Source organism: Coregonus clupeaformis, unplaced genomic scaffold (assembly GCF_020615455.1).
Source record: "Coregonus clupeaformis isolate EN_2021a unplaced genomic scaffold, ASM2061545v1 scaf1090, whole genome shotgun sequence".
Lineage (NCBI taxonomy): Eukaryota > Metazoa > Chordata > Actinopteri > Salmoniformes > Salmonidae > Coregonus > Coregonus clupeaformis.
The window spans coordinates 92501-114565 of record NW_025534544.1 but is presented as its reverse complement, the minus strand read 5'-3'; the positions used below and the strand labels follow the sequence as shown (position 1 = coordinate 114565).

General features: G+C 44.4%; 2 protein-coding genes across 2 annotated transcripts in view; one reads left to right on the top strand and one right to left on the bottom strand.

Moving 5' to 3' along the window:
* Positions 1–2944: 2944 nt before the first annotated feature.
* On the top strand, positions 2945–11061 carry LOC123486251 (pyroglutamylated RF-amide peptide receptor-like). The gene is given in 7 exon segments (XM_045217519.1): positions 2945–3536; positions 4548–4706; positions 5589–5650; positions 6033–6268; positions 7236–7333; positions 9621–9802; positions 9805–11061. Coding segments are annotated over 7 exon segments (1317 nt in total). The 5' UTR covers positions 2945–3178; the 3' UTR covers positions 10027–11061.
* A 4118-nt stretch (positions 11062–15179) lies between these two features.
* LOC121530815 (DNA-directed RNA polymerase III subunit RPC1) overlaps positions 15180–22065 on the bottom strand; it is a 66129-nt gene continuing 59243 nt past the window's right edge. Inside the window, 4 exon segments of the mRNA XM_045217521.1 lie at positions 15180–16023; positions 16289–16421; positions 18442–18573; positions 18978–19142. Of these exon segments, the coding sequence (XP_045073456.1) occupies positions 15875–16023; positions 16289–16421; positions 18442–18573; positions 18978–19142 (579 nt within the window). The 3' untranslated portion in view covers positions 15180–15874.

Below are 22065 nucleotides of genomic sequence, written 5' to 3'. Positions count from 1 at the left end.
GAGATGTGTTGTGCTCTCTGAAACTAGAAAAATTAAATTCAATTCACGTGGGAACCCCAAACTGTTTAATGAGGCTTGGGCTCCATTCCGGTCTTACTTTAAACAGTCCATCCTCGGATAGCATTCCTATTAAAACCAAAATAAGTCTGTATTTGACCCCCCTGTGACTTAGGGGTTGGATGAGCATTTCTCTGTGTTTTTTTCTGGGGTGGGGGTGGGGGGCATTAAGGTTGATGTGCTTATTGATTGTGACCTGCGGATGCCTTGTTCATCTCGCCCGGGCAGAGACTAAGGTGTGAGCTTGTTTTTCCCAGTTATTTTTATTTTTTAATTCTGTTCACACCTACATAAAATTATCAATATTCATTTTTTATTTTAAAGCATTGTAACTTTTTATTTTTGGTCCAGTGGATGATTGGTCTGTGGCCTTGACTGTCTGTGAGTGGTTGCATTTCTCCACCCCATCCCTTAACTGTTTACAGGAACAATGGTGAGGTGTTTGCTCTGTCCCTATACTATAGATTGCCCTTTAACCTTTTGTAGCCTTCTGCCTGGTGTGTTTAACTTGTCTAAAGTATGGTATCTTTAAAGTTATTATTATTATTATTATTATTTTTTATTTATTTTTATTTGTTTTATTTTATATATGTATTATTTGTACTTTTGTCTAGTTGAGTATATTATTTATATTGCTTTGTCTTGTCTGTGTGTGTGTAAAACTTAATAAACAGAGTTCTCAAAAAAAAAATCACGTTACATCTACAGTAGCTTTGATTGGACTGATCATGTCAACATCATGCTTTCAAAATCTTAGCTAGCAGTCATCATGAATCAAGTCGACAATCTACTGGCAAATCCTTTTTAATCCTTGTCATATGAAGAGAAATAATGAAGAGAAATTATAGATAAAACGTATCGGTGCACATCGGCCATTGGACATAAACATTACAGGACAAGTTGGAAATCGCAAATTCAACAATGAGTGGTTTGGAAGGAATCAGTGGATAACTGCAAGCATTGGAAATCAATCATTAGCCTGCTATTCAGTGGAGTGGCTGTGTGGTCCCAAATCTGGGATTAAGGGTCTCTTTTTCAAGTTTAAAATTATAAACATTCAACATTGGACATGCTGTCAATGAAGCATGATTAGTGCCGCGCTCAAAACAACTGTTAACACGGAACTGCGAAATCTGACTTCTGTGGCATTCTCTGGATTTATGGTGCTTTCAAGACAACTGGGAACTCGGGGAAAAAACTAGCTCCGACTGGGAAAATAAGTTTAACGGTCATCCAACTCGGAATTGTAAATCCGGAACTCAGGCCTCTTTCTAGAGCTATGACCTGAAGATCACTAACGTCATCATGATTCGACCTTGTTTTTTCCAAGTTCCCAGTTGTCTTGAAAGCACCATAAATCTAGAGCATGCCAGACTTTGATGACAAAGTTTGATGACAAAATTTGCCCACGAAGGACCGTCGCGCCACCTTCCTGGTCAAGTGAGTACAGCAACAACAAGCTGAGTCCAAAAATGTATTGTATGCTGCTGCATAAATGATGTAATATGCCAGGGCGATATGTATACTGAAGCTAAGAAAGTAATACTAAGTGTATGTTGTGTAGTAAGCTGTTTGTAGTCCATGTGCCTCACCCTAATAATTTTGTCTATTTTCCCCTCTTAATTTCGCCTACTGTTCTGACTTGGTGGTGCACATGTAGCCTATAACCTGTTTTAGAGAAATGTAATCATCGAATATTGTAAGAGCTTTCATTGTCTGCTTATATGCCCCCTTTATTTATCCTACGGTTCTGACTTGGTGTACAGGGAGAACACTGTAAGAACGGCGCCCATGTTCTGAATTCTGTCGCTGTACATTTCAAAAGTGCTGAACAAATAGTTATATTGACTACGTCCGTCCTAGCTCGCTCATTAATGTCTTAATTGAAATTACGGATTGCCTCTTATCCGCTTGTCGTCCCCTTATGCCATAGTTTGGACATCTCAATTGTCAGTAGAAACCACATTTGTTTAACCAAGTCAGCCATATCAGCTATGTTTTTTTAAAGGCAGTAAATGAGGCTGAATGAACTGTTTCGCTGCCAGACAAGGCTCCGCTGATAGCCAGGTGTAGCAGTGGTAAGATGTTGGGATTCTGCTGTTGGGACAGCTTTATGTAGGCCCTAACAGTTTGTGGGCACCGTTTGTCACCGTTTTAGTGCAATGAATGTATTGTTTAGTGTTGTGTAGTAGCTTTGCTGGCATGCATCCCACATTATTATTTATTTGCCCCACCAAGATTTACATGCTAAAACCGCCACTGCTCCCCACAGTCTTCAGCCTCTCACTTAGGGTCCAATGTTTCCCATGTTGCTAGGAGACTCAGCTCTCAACACAATATAGAAAATCATCCCTAATAAACAATGGGTAACTTGCACCCAATGCATAAATCGATATATATTTTGAGTCCAATTATAATGTTCATGCAGGCTGTACTTAAAGTACTATATGTACAGAACATTTGATTGAAAGACAGGACCCGTGTCAAAATCCCTTAACAGTTCTGAAATAGGCCTTTATAATAGAATCCGCAATTTAAGTTTGTTGTCGAAATGCACACCTCTGAAGAGCACTGTATAACAAAAACAAACGACTATGTAACTAACTCTAATAAATGCAAGGATAGAGAAGTTGATTGACTCCTCCTCTGTAGGAGTTCAGCAGATGGAACACACTGATCAAAACCAGGAATTACCTTTTCGTGAGACCTCTATCTTGTATAGGCTACATGATGAAAAGCAGAAATAAATGCATCCGTTTCCATAAAGCTGTGTGTGCGTGCGTGCGTGTGTTCGTTCTGTCTTTTGACGACTGGAATGACAGCTAATTGGGGGGTTCCACCACTTGACGGACAGAGGTTATTAGCCTACAGCAATAACAGCAGACTAACAACATGCAGTATAGGCCAGAAGGAGTCACTCAGACACTCTCCTCTTGACTCTGAACACGGGAGAAATGCACAGTGGAAATGTTTTTTTTTTTTTTGGAGGAGCGCACAGTGCGCGCACTGCTTGGAATAGCCTAATCAGCCACGCGTGAATAAAACACAATTGTCGGGCGGGGAAATACATCTGTAGTGGCTGTCCTACTGGACTGTGATAATTTAAATCAACTCCTATAAAATGATAACGGCAACAGAAATGGGGTCCACGAAAATAACGCCCGAGGTTCTGCAAGAGATGCTACAATATTACAACTTAACGCGACAAGAGTTCATCGAGTCTTACAACATACAGCCGCTTGTCTACGTCCCTGAGCTGCCGTTGGGCGCGAAGACAACTTTCGTGATTATGTACGCTACCATTTTCGCCCTGGCTCTGGTTGGGAACAGCTTGGTTGTCTACATAGTGGTGCTTAAAAGAGCAATGCAGACCGCTACTAATATTTTCATCTGTTCTCTGGCGGTGAGCGACCTTCTTATCACATTCTTCTGCATCCCGTTCACCTTGTTGCAGAACATCTCCGCGGAATGGCTCGGAGGTGAGTTCCTATGTTCCACGATTCCATCAAAACACCTGTCTGCTCTGCACTGCATGCCTACTGGTTGAATCCACATTTGTTTCCACGTCATTTCGACGAAATAACGTTGAACCAACGTGGAATAGACGTTGAATTGACGTCTGTGCAGTGGGTGCCTGCTGACATTGATAGTTTGAATAAACTTTAGAAGCCTATATATAATCGTTTTTTTTCTTCTTAAAATAATATGGATACACATTCAACCTGGTAGTAGTTTAAGAACATTCTATTATATTCTGAGCCTTGACACTCGTTGGTTAATGAATGGGTTGTGTTTGCAGAGCACCTTTTATAATTTCAAGAGAATCTCAGTTTATTGCCTTCTGGTGCCTTCTACAGTTGAATGAATTGATGGGCGTCACTCAAAATGTTTTTTTTAGTCATTTAGCAGACGCTCTTATCCAGACGCAATTAGGGTTAAGTGCCTTGTTCAAGGGCACATCGACAGATTTTTCACCTAGTCGGCTCGGGGATTAGAACCAGCGACCTTTCGGTTCCTGGTACAACGCTCTTAACCACTAAGCTACCTGCCGCCCATGTTGACATTAAAAACCATCCAACGGAGGAAGTAATAGACTACAGAGCATTACCTTATAGACTATTTTATTTCCATAGTTGTAGTCTAAGTAAACCGTTTTTAAACCATGTTCTGGGTTGCCGGACAGCCCTTAGCATTAGGGTTTATAGGTGGCTTGAGAGTTATTTCCCCTTTTTGAATATTAAACACAATATTTAGAGCAAGCAATATCACATTCGTTTTGTGATATAGCTTATACCGTGAATTGTCACAAAATAGCCTATTTTCGTTTGAATTGGTGATCTGATTGGTCAAAAGACCAATTAGTGAAAAAAAGATCCCGAATTTGGGCTGTGTAAACGCAGCCAATGAGAGAAAGACTTTTGGAGAAGCTTCTGCTTGATCTCTGCAGAGTGTGTTTTTGAGTGACACTTCTAACCCCTTTCTCCTGCTAGGTGTTCTCGTCTGCAAGACGATTCCTTTTGTCCAGACCACGGCCATCGTCACAGGGATTCTCACAATGACCTGCATCGCCGTAGAGCGCTACCAGGGCATTGTCTACCCCTTGAAAATGAGGAGGCAATACACGCCGAAAAGAGCATACAAGATGCTAGGTATGCTTTCAAAAATAAACACTATTTTTTATGCTTTTGTGTTAATGGTGTACGGGAGAGTGGGTGAGTGGGGAAGAGGAGAAATGAGAGAGGAGAGTGGAGAAGAGGAGAGAGGAGAGAGGAGAGTGGAGAAGAGGAGAGAGGAGAGTGGAGAAGAGGAGAGAGGAGAGAGGAGAGTGGGGAAGAAGAGAAAGGAGAGAGGAGAGTGGAGAAGAGGAGAGAGGAGAGTGGAGAAGAGGAGAGAGGAGAGAGGAGAGTGGAGAAGAGGAGAGAGGAGAGTGGAGAGTGGGGAAGAGAAAGGAGAGAGGAGAGTGGAGAAGAGGAGAAATGAGAGAGGAGAGTGGAGAAGAAGAGAAAGGAGAGAGGAGAGTGGAGAAGAGGAGAAGAGGAGAGTGGAGAAGAGGAGAAAGACTTGCTATAGGCACTGTATATCAACTTTCAGAAATGTTGGTAAATTAGCTTTTTTTTTGTTTAAAAAAAAACTTCTGAAATAGATTGTGTTTATTCACTACCTAATCATGGCATGGGGTTGTTAAATGACAGACATGTATTAGTTATCTATCACTAGAGCTGTGTTCAAATACCCACACTAACATACTGTATACTACATACTTAATGAGTATATACTACATACTATTAGTTCAGTTTAGTATACTGTAAACGAACTGCATCCTTTCAGTTGAGCGTACTAGAACAGTCATATTTTATACACATGAAGGTACCCATAAGCAATCATTTCTGATGAAAAAAAAAAACACAAATGTGAAAAATTGGTGGATATAGCGTTTTGGAAATAAACTCTTCATATGCGTACAGTACATGATTTATTACTTGTGGTATCGTAAAGAAGTCATTTGTATTGATCATGTCTTCTTTGTGTAGGACTTGTATGGAGTGCATCAGTGGTTGTGGGATCCCCAATGCTGTTTGTACAGCAACTAGAGGTATGACAAGCCCCTCCCATCACAGCTACTGTAGCTTCAAATCAAATCCAAAAAGCTTACAGTAAACATCACGGCACCTAAGAAGCTGACCTGACCTAACCTAACCTAACCTGACCTGACCTAACCTGACCTGACCTGACCTGACCTGACCAGACCAGACCAGACCAAACCAAACCAAACCAAACCAAACCAAACCTAACCTAACCTAACCTAACCTAACCTAACCTAACCTAACCTAACCTAACCTAACGTAACGTAACGTAACGTAACCTAACCTAACCTAACCTAACCTAACCAAATCGATCACTTTCAGAATCACTCCAGAAAACCAAAAGCTTTGATTTGAATGATGAATTGATGTGTTTCCCCCCTCCGTTCCCAGGTGAAGTATGACTTCCTGTACGACCACCACCACGTGTGTTGTCAGGAACGTTGGCTTTCCCTGACCCACAGGCAGGTGTACACCACCTTTATCATGGTAGCTCTGTTCCTGATGCCCATGGCAGCCATGTTGTTTCTCTACACACGGATAGGGATAGAGCTGTGGATCAGGAAGAGGGTGGGGGACTCCTCTGTCCTGAGCACCATGAACCACAGAGAGGTCAACAAAATATCCAGGTACTGCATGTACTGTGTATAGACACAGACGTCTTTCATTGTTTTTTATTGTGATAGATATAGGGAAGAATGAAAGAGGGGAGAGATGAGCCAGGAGAGGACTGGTCACCCCTCAGAGCCTGGTTCCTCTCTAGAATGAGAGAGGGGAGAGAACAGCCAGGAGAGGACTGGTCACCCCTCAGAACCTGGTTCCTCTCTAGAATGAGAGAGGGGAGAGAACAGCCAGGAGAGGACTGGTCACCCCTCAGAACCTGGTTCCTCTCTAGAATGAGAGAGGGGAGAGAACAGCCAGGAGAGGACTGGTCACCCCTCAGAGCCTGGTTCCTCTCTAGAATGAGAGAGGGGAGAGATGAGCCAGGAGAGGACTGGTCACCCCTCAGAGCCTGGTTCCTCTCTAGAATGAGAGAGGGGATAGATGAGCCAGGAGAGGACTGGTCACCCCTCAGAGCCTGGTTCCTCTCTAGAATGAGAGAGGGGAGAGATGAGCCAGGAGAGGACTGGCCACCCCTCAGAGCCTGGTCCTCTCTAGAATGAGAGAGGGGAGAGATGAGCCAGAAGAGGACTGGCCACCCCTCAGAGCCTGGTTCCTCTCTAGGTTTCTTCCTACATTCTTACCTTCTAAGGTGTTTTTCCCAGCCACTGTGCTTCTGCCTGTGCATTGCTTGCTCTTTGGGGTTTTGGGCTGGTTATCTGTAAAGCACTTTGTGAGAACTGCTGATGTAAAAAGGGCTTTTATAAAATGCATTTTATTGATTGGTTGAGATGAAGGAGATATAAAGAGTTGAAAGTGGAGGGCACCTGGGGATCGAACCGCAGTCTCAGGAACACAGAGCTGTTCGAAAATACCTGTTTATTGTGTTGAAATGCATTGTGCATGATGACACCTGCATGTCTCTCAGTATGGGAGAAATAAAAAGAGAGGGTATCAGCGTGAGGAAGTTAGAACATGCTTTATTGATTTTCACAGGAAGAAGAAGCGAGCTGTAAAAATGATGATAACCATTGTTCTGCTGTTCACAGTCTGTTGGGCTCCATTTCATACCGTTCACATGCTGTTTGAGTACAGTAAGTATATGCTCTATTACACTACAATAATGATAGTGGGGCTAGGACTAACAGGCTGAAATAGGCTATAGCACATATAGCATAAACTATCCCCATCACATATGTTAACCTTTATATTCATGGTTAACTGTAACTCGTAGAGGCAGGTGTAAATCTTTCGGTTCAGCATGCTTTTTTTTCTTCTCCCTCTCACTAACCACGTTTCTATCAAACCATTTCATGCGGATGAATTACCTGACCCATGAAGTTGACCCAAAGTTCTGACGGAAACATGAAACGTCAGTACAATTTTAGGCTGACAGACAATTTGTTCATTCGACATGGTGCAATCTTTTTGTGTCTGTAAAATGAATTATGCAAGAAATGGCGGTGGAAATGCCTTTATGCGCGACTATTGATATAATAACCATCATATCGAAGTAAACTTGGAGTCACGCGATGACATGTTGTGTGGTCCTCCCACTACGACTCAGGAAAGCATGCAGTTTATTAGGCTACAGATGAAAATATGTTATGATGAACTTCACAGGGTGGTGAAAGTCCAAGTTGATGAGCTTGATGTTCCTTTCCAATAAATATCGGAGGGTCCTATTCTGGTGACATGATGATTGATGCTTGGCTGCCATTTGACAAATACAAATAATATCGCTCTTATCCACAATAATCTCATAATGTACAGTGCCTTGCAAAAGTATTCATCCCCCTTGGTGTTTTTCCTATTTTGTTGCAATACAACCTGTCATTTAAATTCATTTTTATTTGGAGTTCATGTAATGGACATACACAAAATAGTCCAAATTGGTGAAGTGAAATGAAAAAAATAACTTGTTTCAAAAAATTATAAGAAATAAATAACAGAAAAGTGGTGCGTGCATATGTATTCACCCCCTTTGCTATGAAGCCCCTAAATAAGATCTGGTGCAACCAATTACCTTCAGAAGTCACATAATTAGTTAAATAAAGTCCACCTGTCTGCAATCTAAGTGTCACATGATCTGTCACATGATCTCAGTATATATACACCACTAAGCAAGGGGCACCACCAAGCAAGCGGCACCATGAAGACTAAGGAGCTCTTCAAACAGGTCAGGGACAAAGTTGTGGTGAAGTACAGATCAGGGTTGGGTTATAAAAAAATATCAGAAACTATGAACATCCCACGGAGCACCATTAAAAAATGGAAAGAATATGGCACCACAACAAACCTGCCAAGAGAGGGCCGCCCACCAAAACTCACAGACCAGGCAAGGAGGGCATTAATTAGGCAACAAAGAGACCAAAGATAACCCTGAAGGAGCTGCAAAGCTCCACAGCGGAGATTGGAGTATCTGTCCATAGGACCACTTTAAGCCGTACACTCCACAGAGCTGGACTTTACGGAAGAGTGGCCAGAAAAAAGCCATTGCTTAAAGAAAGAAATTAACAAACACGTTTGGTGTTCTCCAAAAGCCATGTGGGAGACAAACATATGGAAGAAGGTACTCTGGTCAGATTAGACTAAAATTGAGTTTTTTGGGGGGGACAAGTTATGCACGCTCAAGCTCTGTTTTTTTGTCTTCTTGTTTGTTTCACCCCAAAAAATATTTTGCATCTTCAAAGTGGTAGGCATGTTGTGTAAATCAAATGATACAAACCCCCCAAAAATCAATTTTAATTCCAGGTTGTAAGGCAACAAAATCGGAAAAATGCCAAGGGGGGTGAATACTTTGCAAGCCACTGTAGGTAGCCTACCCACACTGTATCTATGAGCTGTTGGCTACATCGCATGTGCCAAGACCAGAATGGGCACATTTGCTATATAACGAAAATGCGATGGAAACCCATTTAACTTGTATTTTTCCATTCGGTACAGTGAGGGAAAAAAGTATTTGATCCCCTGCTGATTTTGTACGTTTGCCCACTGACAAAGAAATGATCAGTCTATAATTTTAATGGTAGGTTTATTTGAACAGTGAAAGACAGAATAACAACAAAAAAATCCAGAAAAACACATGTCAAAAATGTTATAAATTGATTTTGTTAATTTGAAATAATAATAATAATACAAAACATATTTTTGATGGAAACATCTCTGGTGGGAAAATTGAATATTGTTTTATGGAGATTTTAGATTTTAGATTCAAATGAAAATCTGTCGCAAATTGAAAATGGAATATTGTTTTATGGAGATTTTAGATTTTAGATTCAAATGAAAATCTGTCGCAAATTGGATGGAAACCAAGCTACTAATATTCTCCAAATACAGCTAAATAATTCCTAAAAGACCTTCCTTTTTGTTCACATCTAGACGACCTAGAGAAGAACTCTGACGAGGTGACGGTGAACATGATCGTCGCCGTCGTCCAGGCCATCGGCTTCTCCAACTCCTTTAACAACCCCATCATCTATGCCTTCATGAACGAGAACTTCAAGAAGAGCTGCGTGGCCACCCTGTCCCGCTGCCTCAGGAAGCCCTCCAACCACCGGGCGGCGCTGTGGAGGAGCCCAACAACCCCACGGTACGCTTTATTAGACCACTGAAGAGGGAGGCCTTCTCAGAGACTGGTGGCGGGGCCAATGGAGGCTTGGAGCAGGGTGTGATGAAGAACGGTCCGTCCGTCTCCTCTCATGGAGACACCTCCTCAGCCTTAACAGGGGAGAAGATGACGGTGAACTCTGAGCTACCGGCGAGCAGCATCGATCTGTTGAAATAGTCTCGTTACAGACTTTTAAAGACACTCCAGTCTCATTTTCACCTCATTTATCCAGTAGTGTACCTTAGGGGACAAATTAGTACAGGCACAAAAGCGTACCTTTGGAAAAGGTACAAATTAGCCTATTTAGGGTACCACCACATTGACAAAGCAGTCTGTTCCTTTCAGTGGCAAAAATGTACCTCTAAAACATTTTTTCCGGTGATGTTTTAACACTGTAGGGTGCAAGGCATATTTCCCAGGGTGCCTTTCAAATGAATTTTAGAGTTACCATTACAACCCATGACTGTGTTTGCTAGTGACAGAGACATGGTTGTTGCGTTCAATGGCTTTCAGTCCTGTAGCCTTCATCAAGTGAGTGCCTAAGTTAATATTTTATAATTGAAATGAAACTCTTTATGATAATACATAACATATATCATAAGGCCATACTTCAACGGCGTAGTTTCACCCCAACACGGTGGTCTAAAACTAGCCTGAGTTCCAGTCTCTTTAGCTCATCCAATCCCTGTACTCCCATGTCATTGCCTGGTACTCAGACTAGTCTGAAACTGCTGGTTTGCGGGCCACATTGGGCAAGGCACGTTATGCTGGCTTGCAAAGTGATATGGAATTCCTATTGGAATCCAGCCAGAGTTAGGATATACAAAAATGTGAACTTTTAATCACCCGCAACCGGCATTTAGAATGACTGCTAAGGTATTGATAAATGAGACTCCCTTAACTATCTAAACTGGAACAGCCATCTCAGTAACGGGTGCAATAAATCCAACTACTAACAGATTGGATTAGTAAAAAAAAAGAAGAAGTTATTTATCTTTGTACATGCAAAAACAAATATTGAAACAAAATTCTAAAAATGTTTATCTTTTTGTACACCAGGGAACAACACTGTACTGTTTTTTCTGAGTGTACACATACATATGCCAACTTCTGGAGAACTATTCCCCAGCAATTACCCTACAATCGTCAGACTAAAACTGCCCCGGTAAAACCAGCCACAACCCTGCCCAGCATGGGTGACAGTGCCTTCTCACGTGGCTCTGCAACACCCCCCACCTGTACGTGTCAAGGAGGCAGCTTTAATCTCCTCACTTAGAACATAACTAAACACCTATTCAAGCTTTTCATGTTTTATGGTTTTTACTCTGCTTAAAGTCCATCTTCAACATTAGTAGGTAATGTGTTGACGTATTGTGATTGTTTTTGTTTTTTTGCGTTCTAATTTATGTGCATTGAGAAATGTGCTCTGCAAATGAAATCTGTATTATTATTGACAGGAAGAGAACAGCTCAGCAAGCGGGCAGCTGTTGTTTAGGAGATGGTAGACCACAGCGCTGGTGGTAGACCTACTGCTCAACTGAACATACAGTGGTGAGAGCTAGGCCATTAAACATACATTACTTATAAAAAAGCACATTTTGTACTTTCACAAACTACTGTCTGTAAATGACGGTAAGCACTGCAGGCACCTCAGAGAACTACAGATTGTGAAGACGTGATTAATACAGGTTTTGAATATGAACTAGTACAGGGTCACCTCAGAATGATCCAAATGCAAGCTCTGAAATATGATTTTTTTTCAGTATTACCTGATTCGGCATTCTGAGAAAGCCAGGCACATTCAATTCACTACAGATAATTACACAAACAGACAAAACAATAGACTCGATAGAGGTCTTGGAGGTGGAATACTCAGTAGCATGCAAATCACTACTGTCTGGAGATGGTGGAGATATCTAAATTATAAGAGGCTAATGAATGAATATCGTTTTATTTAACTGAAAGAGCTAAACGTTATTAACCTGGTCCCAGATCTATTTGCGCTTTAGCCACAACTCCAGTGCTAATTTTAAAGCCAGACATGACTATGAGTGACAAGGAGTTGACATGACAGCACAAACCGACTGGCACTCAGGCTAAAACTTTAAATCAGTGAACATTTGTAAAAACATGTTTCTATAGGATTTTGTTAAAGAGTCAAATACGTTTAGTACAAGCTTCTGTATATGTGCCATCAACAGTATATTTCAGTATTGTACCATAAGTTAAACGTTGAACTTGAGTTTGCTTGGTCTCTGGGGTTTTAGGCTGGGTTTCTGTATAAGCACTTTGTGACAACTGCTGATGTAAAAAAGGGCTTTATAAAATAATGTGATTGATTGATGGGCCCCTATCGTGTGTCTGTTTGTATGTGTCAGATTATGTTGATGTTGCAAATTTGGATAAAAAAACGAAGAACATGGTTTGTTTTTCTTTATTCTTGTTCGTCGTCATTATTTAAATTTAATGGATCCAAATCAACCACAAAGCAGTAACATCCAGCTTTAGGGTTCACATCATAACGGTGAAAAAACAGCGAAGAACAGTGACTGCATCCCCAATGTCACCCTGTAGTGCACTGCTTGCATCCCCAATGTCACCCTGTAGTGCACTGCTTTCATCCCCAATGTCACCCTGTAGTGCACTGCTTGCATCCCCAATGTCACCCTGTAGTGCACTGCTTGCATCCCCAATGTCACCCTGTAGTGCACTGCTTGCATCCCCAATGTCACCCTGTAGTGCACTGCTTGCATCCCCAATGTCACCCTGTAGTGCACTGCTTTCATCCCCAATGTCACCCTGTAGTGCACTGCTTTCATCCCCAATGTCACCCTGTAGTGCACTGCTTTCATCCCCAATGTCACCCTGTAGTGCACTGCTTTCATCCCCAATGTCACCCTGTAGTGCACTGCTTTTGCCCAGAGCCCTATTGACATCATTAGTCCTACTAATTACTAGCTAATTACTAGTTTAGGCTTAAACGCCTACCTGCTGTTGAAGCCATTAGGCTCTCAGTACTCCCATCCCAGTTGTTTAACCTCCCGAGTGGCGCAGTGGTCTAAGGCCACTAGAGATCCTGGCTCAAATCCAGGCTCTGTAGCCAGCCGCGACCGGGAGACCCATGGGACCGCCCACAATTGGCCCAGGGTAGGGGAGGGAATGGCCGGCAGGGATATAGCTCAGTTGGTAGAGCATGGCGTTTGCAACGCCAGGGTTGTGGGGTCGATTCCCACGGGAGGCCAATATGAAAAATAATGTATGCACTCACTAACTGTAAGTTGCTCTGGATAAGAGCGTCTACTAAAATGTTTGAAATGCTCTTATCTACAAGAGAGGCACTGTCAGTTCTCCATTTCCATATTGTTTTGGTGGAACTCCAAGCCTCAAGTCACTGTGACATTTCTGCACTCTTACAAGTCATATCATATCTGAAACCGATTTCTTCATATATTCTCTGTTAAAGAGATTGAACAGTATCTTAAGCACTTCCAAATTATTTTTAATAGGATGTGAAGTACCCTGTTTTGGGTTCTGCGTGGTTCTGGTACCAGTTCTGACCAACAGTTTCACTTAAATAAATTGAAATGTGGACACCGTAGATTGAAACGGTAGCCCTGATTCTCAGGGACACAGGAGCATGTCTCTTCTGCCTGGTGAAGCAGGATGTGAAATCTGACACCACTTGATGCTGGGATGTCCCTCCTACCTTTAGAAAATATGCAAATGTTCTCTTAACACTAAATATACAAATATGTATTTTACAGTTATAAGGACGGTGAAATATTATAGTTAGTCATTTTATTAATTGATTATACTCTTTTTAGGAAAAATATTACTCATTTCAAGCCTGATTCATACAGTTTTGTTGAATCAGAAATACATCATATTTCCATATTTCTACTGTGTTCTTGAGCTTGTGTCCTCTAAAGTGACTACACCTCTGCTATGTATAATGATTTTTACCTGGAAGGTGAGATTAACCTTACTTGGAGTATGCAGCATTACTAGTTATTGTTTATGGCCCTCTCATGATAAATCATAACTTTTTGGGGATTACGTAGATTACATTTAGTTACATTTAAGAGGTTTGAATTAACGCATATAAACCATGAAGACATCCATCCATACATTAGAGGGATGTTCTAAACCATGAAGACATCCATCCATACATTAGAGGGATGTTCTAAACCCTGAAGACATCCATCCATACATTAGAGGGATGTTCTAAACCATGAAGACATCCATCCATACATTAGAGGGATGTTTTAAACCCTGAAGACATCCATCCATACATTAGAGGGATGTTTTAAACCCTGAAGACATCCATCCATACATTAGAGGGATGTTCTAAACCATGAAGACATCCATCCATACATTAGAGGGATGTTTTAAACCCTGAAGACATCCATCCATACATTAGAGGGATGTTTTAAACCCTGAAGACATCCATCCATACATTAGAGGGATGTTTTAAACCCATGAAGACATCCATCCATACATTAGAGGGATGTTCTAAACCATGAAGACATCCATCCATACATTAGAGGGATGTTTTAAACCCTGAAGACATCCATCCATACATTAGAGGGATGTTTTAAACCCTGAAGACATCCATCCATACATTAGAGGGATGTTTTAAACCATGAAGACATCCATCCATACATTAGAGGGGATGTTTTAAACATTGAGGAAAAACCCCAAGCCAGCAGTAAACACAAAAAGCCAATGTGATTGAGGTTTCAGAGAACAGTCACCATCCAGTCACCTCACCGTAAGAAACAGCAGGAGTGACGCCTTGGCATCCAAGGCAATCATATGGTATACATAGGGTTCAATCTAACCAGGCTCCAGATCGCTCTGTGCTTTAGCCATCTCCTCTCAAGGTTGTTCATTCATTGTCACAGCAAACATGTATGGCATGACAAAGCTGTATGGCAATGACAGTCAGAAGAGTTGGCTCAAGCACATACTTTACAGACCTGGGAACAGGCTCCTTTCAGCCAGTGAACATCATCAAACCATTTATAATCAAATCAGATACTTTACAGACCTGGGAACAGGCTCCTTTCAGCCAGTGAACATCATCAAACCATTTATAATCAAATCAGATACTTTACAGACCTGGGAACAGGCTCCTTTCAGCCAGTGAACATCATCAAACCATTTATAATCAAATCAGATACTTTACAGACCTGGGAACAGGCTCCTTTCAGCCAGTGAACATCAAACCATTTATAATCAAATCAGATACTTTACAGACCTGGGGACAGGCTCCTTTCAGCCAGTGAACAACATCAAACCATTTATAATCAAATCAGATACTTCAATGCTTCACTCTTTCCAGCCACAGGCAGACTTTATTGTACATTCAGAAAGGTAAAGCATGGAAAACATTACAGCATACTAAACCAACGAGGAACATAATACAGTAAGTCCACATGAGGCCACGACTAAACACATAAACCATCAACAGGTGAACGTCAGTCTTCCAGACGTTTTGACAGCACTTCTCTCTGTAGTCCTGTGAATTAGAATAAGTGGTATAAAATAACACAATAAACAGAAAGCCAAAAGGAAGAGGTTATCAAGCTTCAAGGAGAGAAAACAAAAACTTCACTTTAAAGGCACTCCTTGTGTACGTACCCCCATGCTGTCTTTGCTCCATCACACCCCACTCCCAACACACACACACACACACACACACACACACACACACACACACACACACACACACACACACACACACACACACACACACACACCTCCTCACCACTTCAACTGTCAATCATCAATAGCAAAAGCAGCATATACAATGAGGTGAGAGTGCCTTGAGCAGATCAGTACAAGTGAGGGTTGTGGGTTTGATTCCCACATGGGCCACATATCATGTACATGTGCCACTATGTAACCGTAGGTGCCTTTGGACCAAAGCATCTGCTAAAGGAACATATTCTATTACATTACTAGATGTTGGGGTGTGGAACAGAGAGTCCTGGGTTCTACTAGGACAGAGTCCCGGGTTCCGCTATGTAACCAAGGGGATGTGGAAGTCGCTGCTGTCGAAGAGCAGGGGTCTCCTGGGTGGCGTGGGGTCCTTGTCAGCCTTGTGTAAGAGCTTGAACAGTCCTGTGCCGATGTTCATGGGGATTCCCATGATGATGCATTCAGATACACCTGGAACCAGAGGAGACAGAGAGAGATTGAGCTCAATCAACCATGTCGGGAATTTCTTTCTCAACGGCTAGAAACCCATCCTCTCTTCATCTCCTCCCCATTCATCTGAAAACACTTGACAGGTGGCTAGTTAGTTATTTCAGATCAGTGCAATGAATGAGAGAAGTCGAGGAACAGACAGACGAGAAAAAGCCTGTGTATTCTTTGTTATCAAGTAGCTGTATTTCTGTTATTCTGCTATAAACAGATGAAGCCTCAAACTCACCACAGACTGAGTCCTTCTGTCCAAAGTACGCAGCATCAAAGAGATGGTCGGCAGTTTTCTCAAAGGATGCCAGCATCAAGACGCTCTCCTTCATCTTAGCCAGGCCAAACCTGGTGATGCCTAGGATCTCACCCTATGGAGGGCAAATACATTATCCTATTACATTATCATATTGCATAACCCTATTACATTATCTTATTACATTATCCTATTGCATAACCCTATTACTTAAAACCCATTACATATTCTATTACACATACTGTATCCTATCATAAACAGAGATTTTGTTTTATTACTTGTTAAACTAAATCTCTTTCTCTGAGGAATTGTATTAGTATAAAAAATATACTGAACAAAAATATAAACACAACATGTAAAGTGTTGGTCCCATATCTCATGAGCTGAAATAAAAGATCCCAGAAATGTTCCATACACACAAAAAGCTTATTTCTCTCAAATCAAATTGTGCACAAATTTGTTTACATTCCTGTTAGTGAGCATTTCTCCTTTGCCAAGATAATCCATCCACCTGATAGGTGTGGCATATCAAGCTGATTAAACAGCATGATTATTACACAGGGGCACCTTGTGCTGGGGACAATAAAAGGCCACTCTAAAATGTGATGTTTTGTCACACAACACAATGCTACAGATGTCTCAAGTTTTGAGGGAGTGTGCAATTGGCATGCTGACAGCAGGAATGTCCACCAGACCTGTTGCCATAGAATGTAATGTTCATTTCTTTACCAACATCGTTTTAGAGAATTTGGCAGTACGTCCAACCGGCCTCACAACCACAGACCACGTGTAACCACGCCAGCCCAGGACCTCCACATCCGGCTTCTTCACCTGCGTGCTCGTCGTCCTCACCAGGGTCTTGACCTGACTGCAGTTCGGCGTCGTAACCGACTTCAGTGGGAAAATGCTCATCTTCGATGGCCACTGGCACGCTGGAGAAGTGTGCTCTTCACGGATGAATCCCGGTTTCAACTGTACCAGGCAGATGTCAGACAGTGTGTATGGCGTCGTGTAGGTGAGCGGTTTGCTGATGTCAGCGTTGTGAACAGAGTGCCCCATGGTGGCGGTGGGGTTATGGTATGGGCAGGCATAAGCTACAGACAATGAACACAAATGCATTTTATCAATGGCAATTTGAACGCACAGAGATACCGTGATGAGATCCTGAGGTCCATTGTCGTGCCATTAATCCGCCGCCATCACCTCATGTTTCAGCATGATAATGCACAGCCCCATGTCGCAAGGATCTGTACACAATTCCTGGAAGCTGAAAATGTCCCAGTTCTTCCATGGCCTGCATACTCACCAGACATGTCACCCATTGAGCACGTTTGGGATGCTCTGGATCAATGTGTACGACAGCGTGTTCCAGTTCCCATCAATATCCAGCAACTTCGCACAGCCATTGAAGGAGAGTGGGACAACTTTCACAGGCCACAATCACCTGCCTGATCAACTCTATGTGAAGGAGATGTGTCTTGCTGCATGAGGCAAATGGTGCTCACACCAGATACTGAATGGTTTTCTGATCCACGCCCCTACCTTTTTTTAAGGTATCTGTATTCCCAGACATGTGAAATCCATAGATCAGGGTCTAATGAATTTATTTAAATTGACTGATTTACTTACAAAATATTTTAAATGGTTGTATATTGGGTTCATATTTGTGTTCAGTGTAATATAATTTCCACATTTTCTTAGCATACAATATAGCTTAGTATTTGTATTGTTTATTTTATACAGTATTTTCTGCTAATCATTATCAAGGTTGCCAATCATTTTGGACCGGACTGTATATCCAATGCATATTCTATTTTCATATTATATGATTTGACATGTTTCAGTGGAAAACGTATGTAAAATATGACATTAGCTGAGAGTAGGCATGCATAGGGTTGCAAAATTCTGGGAACTTTCAATAAATTCCCAGGTTTTCCAGAAATCCTGGTTGCATGATTCCGGATTTCCTCCCTATACCGGCAAGCCTCTAACCGGGATTTTGGGAAAACCAGGACATTTATTGTAGGTTCCAGGAATTTTGCAACCCTAGGCATGCATCTAAACAATACAATGTAAAACTCACTCAATATTATTAATCTTTGAATAAAACATTATCCATCTTGTCCAACACCAACCTTATAGGACATGAGGTCTGCGAGGAGCATGACGTGTCTCCTGTCGATGCTCATGCCGTGGTTCACCATGGTGTACTGTATCTCATTGATGATAGTGGACCTAGCCGCCTCGATGCCAAGCGTCTTCTCAACCTGGGAAACACACAGAGAGACAATTCATCCACCCGCCAGTTGCTTCTTTTTAGATATGTTTTTTTTAAAAAGGAGAATGGAATTCCAAACTCCTATTTGTATGAATGATGAAATGACAGAATGGGAGCAGCAGGCAGACAGTTGGGGTAACAGAAATGCACAGGGCTCATGCTGGGATCGAACCGGGATCCCCGCCGCCGGGAAAGTAGATGGTTCTGGAGGAGAGAACAATCAGTCGGCTCTCAGCACAGAGGCATTGTGGGGAATTCAATCCATTCATTTCATTAACAAAGCCCCTCTTTTACAACAACAGTTGTCATAGGGTGAATTGGTTCAGGCCAATCAATGGGACGATAATTTGATGCCGTTTGTTTTGGCAGGAGGGGCTTCTACAGACCAGTTACCTCATAGGTGTTGTTAGAGGTGGTCCTGTTGCCGTTGACACCGTGGGTTGCCATGACGCTGCGCAGGTTGTCTCCCTCCACCAGCAGCTTGTACTTGTTCTTGCCGGTCTGCTCGTCGATGTGAATGACAGCTCTGGAGACCTCAGGGATACCCTGTACAACCACCTAGTAACACCACAGAGACATGGAGAGGAGAGAGGAGAGAGGGACAGAGAGAGGGGGAGAGGGGAGAGGAGGAGAGGAGAGGGGACAGAGAGAGGGGTATAGGGGAGAGGAGGAGAGGAGAGAGGGGACAGAGAGAGGGGTATAGGGGAGAGGAGGAGAGGAGAGAGAGGGGACAGAGAGAGGGGTATAGGGGAGAGGAGGAGAGGAGAGAGGGACAGAGAGAGGGGTATAGGGGAGAGGAGGAGAGGAGAGAGGGGACAGAGAGAGGGGTATAGGGGAGAGGAGGAGAGGAGACAGAGAGAGGGGTATAGGGGAGAGGAGGAGAGGAGAGAGGGGACAGAGAGAGGGGTATAGGGGAGAGGAGGAGAGGAGAGAGGGGACAGAGAGAGGAGGAGAGGAGAGAGAGGACAGAGAGAGGAGGAGAGGAGAGAGGGGACAGAGAGAGGGGTATAGGGGAGAGGAGGAGAGGAGAGAGGGGACAGAGAGAGGGGTATAGGGAGAGGAGGAGAGAGAGAGGGGACAGAGAGAGGGGTATAGGGGAGAGGAGGAGAGGAGAGAGGGGACAGAGAGAGGGGTATAGGGGAGAGGAGGAGAGGAGAGAGGGGACAGAGAGAGGGGTATAGGGGAGAGGAGGAGAGGAGAGAGGGGACAGAGAGAGGAGGAGAGGAGAGAGGGGACAGAGAGAGGGGTATAGGGAGAGGAGGAGAGGAGAGAGGGGACAGAGAGAGGGGTATAGGGGAGAGGAGGAGAGGAGAGAGGGGACAGAGAGAGGGGTATAGGGGAGAGGAGGAGAGGAGAGAGAGGGGACAGAGAGAGGGGTATAGGGGAGAGGAGGAGAGGAGAGAGGGGACAGAGAGAGGGGTATAGGGGAGAGGAGGAGAGGAGAGAGAGGGGACAGAGAGAGGGGGTATAGGGGAGAGGAGGAGAGGAGAGAGAGGGGACAGAGAGAGGGGTATAGGGGAGAGGAGGAGAGGAGAGAGGGGACAGAGAGAGGGGTATAGGGGAGAGGAGGAGAGGAGAGAGGGGACAGAGAGAGGAGGAGAGGAGAGAGGGGACAGAGAGAGGGGTATAGGGGAGAGGAGGAGAGGAGAGAGGGGACAGAGAGGGGTATAGGGGAGAGGAGGAGAGGGGACAGAGAGAGGGGTATAGGGGAGAGAAGGAGAGGAGAGAGGGGACAGAGAGGGGTATAGGGAGAGGAGGAGAGGAGAGAGGGGACAGAGAGAGGGGTATAGGGGAGAGGAGGAGAGGAGAGAGGGGACAGAGAGGGGTATAGGGGAGAGGAGGAGAGGAGAGAGGGGACAGAGAGAGGAGGAGAGGAGAGAGGGGACAGAGAGAGGGGGTATAGGGGGAGAGGAGGAGAGGAGAGAGGGGGACAGAGAGAGGAGGAGAGGAGAGAGGGGACAGAGAGAGGGGTATAGGGGAGAGGAGGAGAGGAGAGAGGGGACAGAGAGAGGGGTATAGGGGAGAGGAGGAGAGGAGAGAGGGGACAGAGAGAGGGGTATAGGGGAGAGGAGGAGAGGGAGAGAGAGGGGACAGAGAGAGGGGTATAGGGAGAGGAGGAGAGGAGAGAGGGGACAGAGAGAGGGGTATAGGGGAGAGGAGGAGAGGAGAGAGGGACAGAGAGAGGGGTATAGGGGAGAGGAGGAGAGGAGAGAGAGGGGACAGAGAGAGGGGTATAGGGGAGAGGAGGAGAGGAGAGAGGGGACAGAGAGAGGGGTATAGGGGAGAGGAGGAGAGGAGAGAGGGGACAGAGAGAGGGGTATAGGGGAGAGGAGGAGAGGAGAGAGGGGACAGAGAGAGGAGGAGAGGAGAGAGGGGACAGAGAGAGGGGGTATAGGGGAGAGGAGGAGAGGAGAGAGGGGACAGAGAGGGGTATAGGGGAGAGGAGGAGAGGGGACAGAGAGAGGGGTATAGGGAGAGGAGGAGAGGAGAGAGGGGACAGAGAGGGGTATAGGGGAGAGGAGGAGAGGAGAGAGGGGACAGAGAGAGGGTATAGGGGAGAGGAGGAGAGGAGAGAGGGGACAGAGAGGGGTATAGGGGGAGAGGAGGAGAGGAGAGAGGGGACAGAGAGAGGGGTATAGGGGAGAGGAGGAGAGAGAGAGGGGGACAGAGAGAGGGGTATAGGGGAGAGGAGGAGAGGAGAGAGGGGGACAGAGAGGGGTATAGGGGAGAGGAGGAGAGGAGAGAGGGGACAGAGAGAGGGGTATAGGGGAGAGGAGGAGAGGAGAGAGGGGACAGAGAGGGGTATAGGGGAGAGGAGGAGAGGAGAGAGGGGACAGAGAGGGGTATAGGGGAGAGGAGGAGAGGAGAGAGGGGACAGAGAGAGGGGTATAGGGGAGAGGAGGAGAGGAGAGAGGGGACAGAGAGGGGGTATAGGGAGAGGAGGAGAGGAGAGAGGGGACAGAGAGAGGGGTATAGGGGAGAGGAGGAGAGGAGAGAGGGGACAGAGAGGGGTATAGGGGAGAGGAGGAGAGGAGAGGGGGACAGAGAGAGGGGTATAGGGGAGAGGAGGAGAGGAGAGAGGGGACAGAGAGAGGGGTATAGGGGAGAGGAGGAGAGGAGAGAGGGGACAGAGAGAGGGGTATAGGGGAGAGGAGGAGAGGAGACAGAGAGAGGGGTATAGGGGAGAGGAGGAGAGGAGAGAGGGGACAGAGAGAGGGGTATAGGGGAGAGGAGGAGAGGAGAGAGGGGACAGAGAGAGGAGGAGAGGAGAGAGGGGACAGAGAGAGGGGTATAGGGGAGAGGAGGAGAGGAGAGAGGGGACAGAGAGAGGGGTATAGGGGAGAGGAGGAGAGGAGAGAGGGGACAGAGAGAGGGGTATAGGGAGAGGAGGAGAGGAGAGAGGGGACAGAGAGAGGGGTATAGGGGAGAGGAGGAGAGGAGAGAGGGGACAGAGAGAGGGGTATAGGGAGAGGAGGAGAGG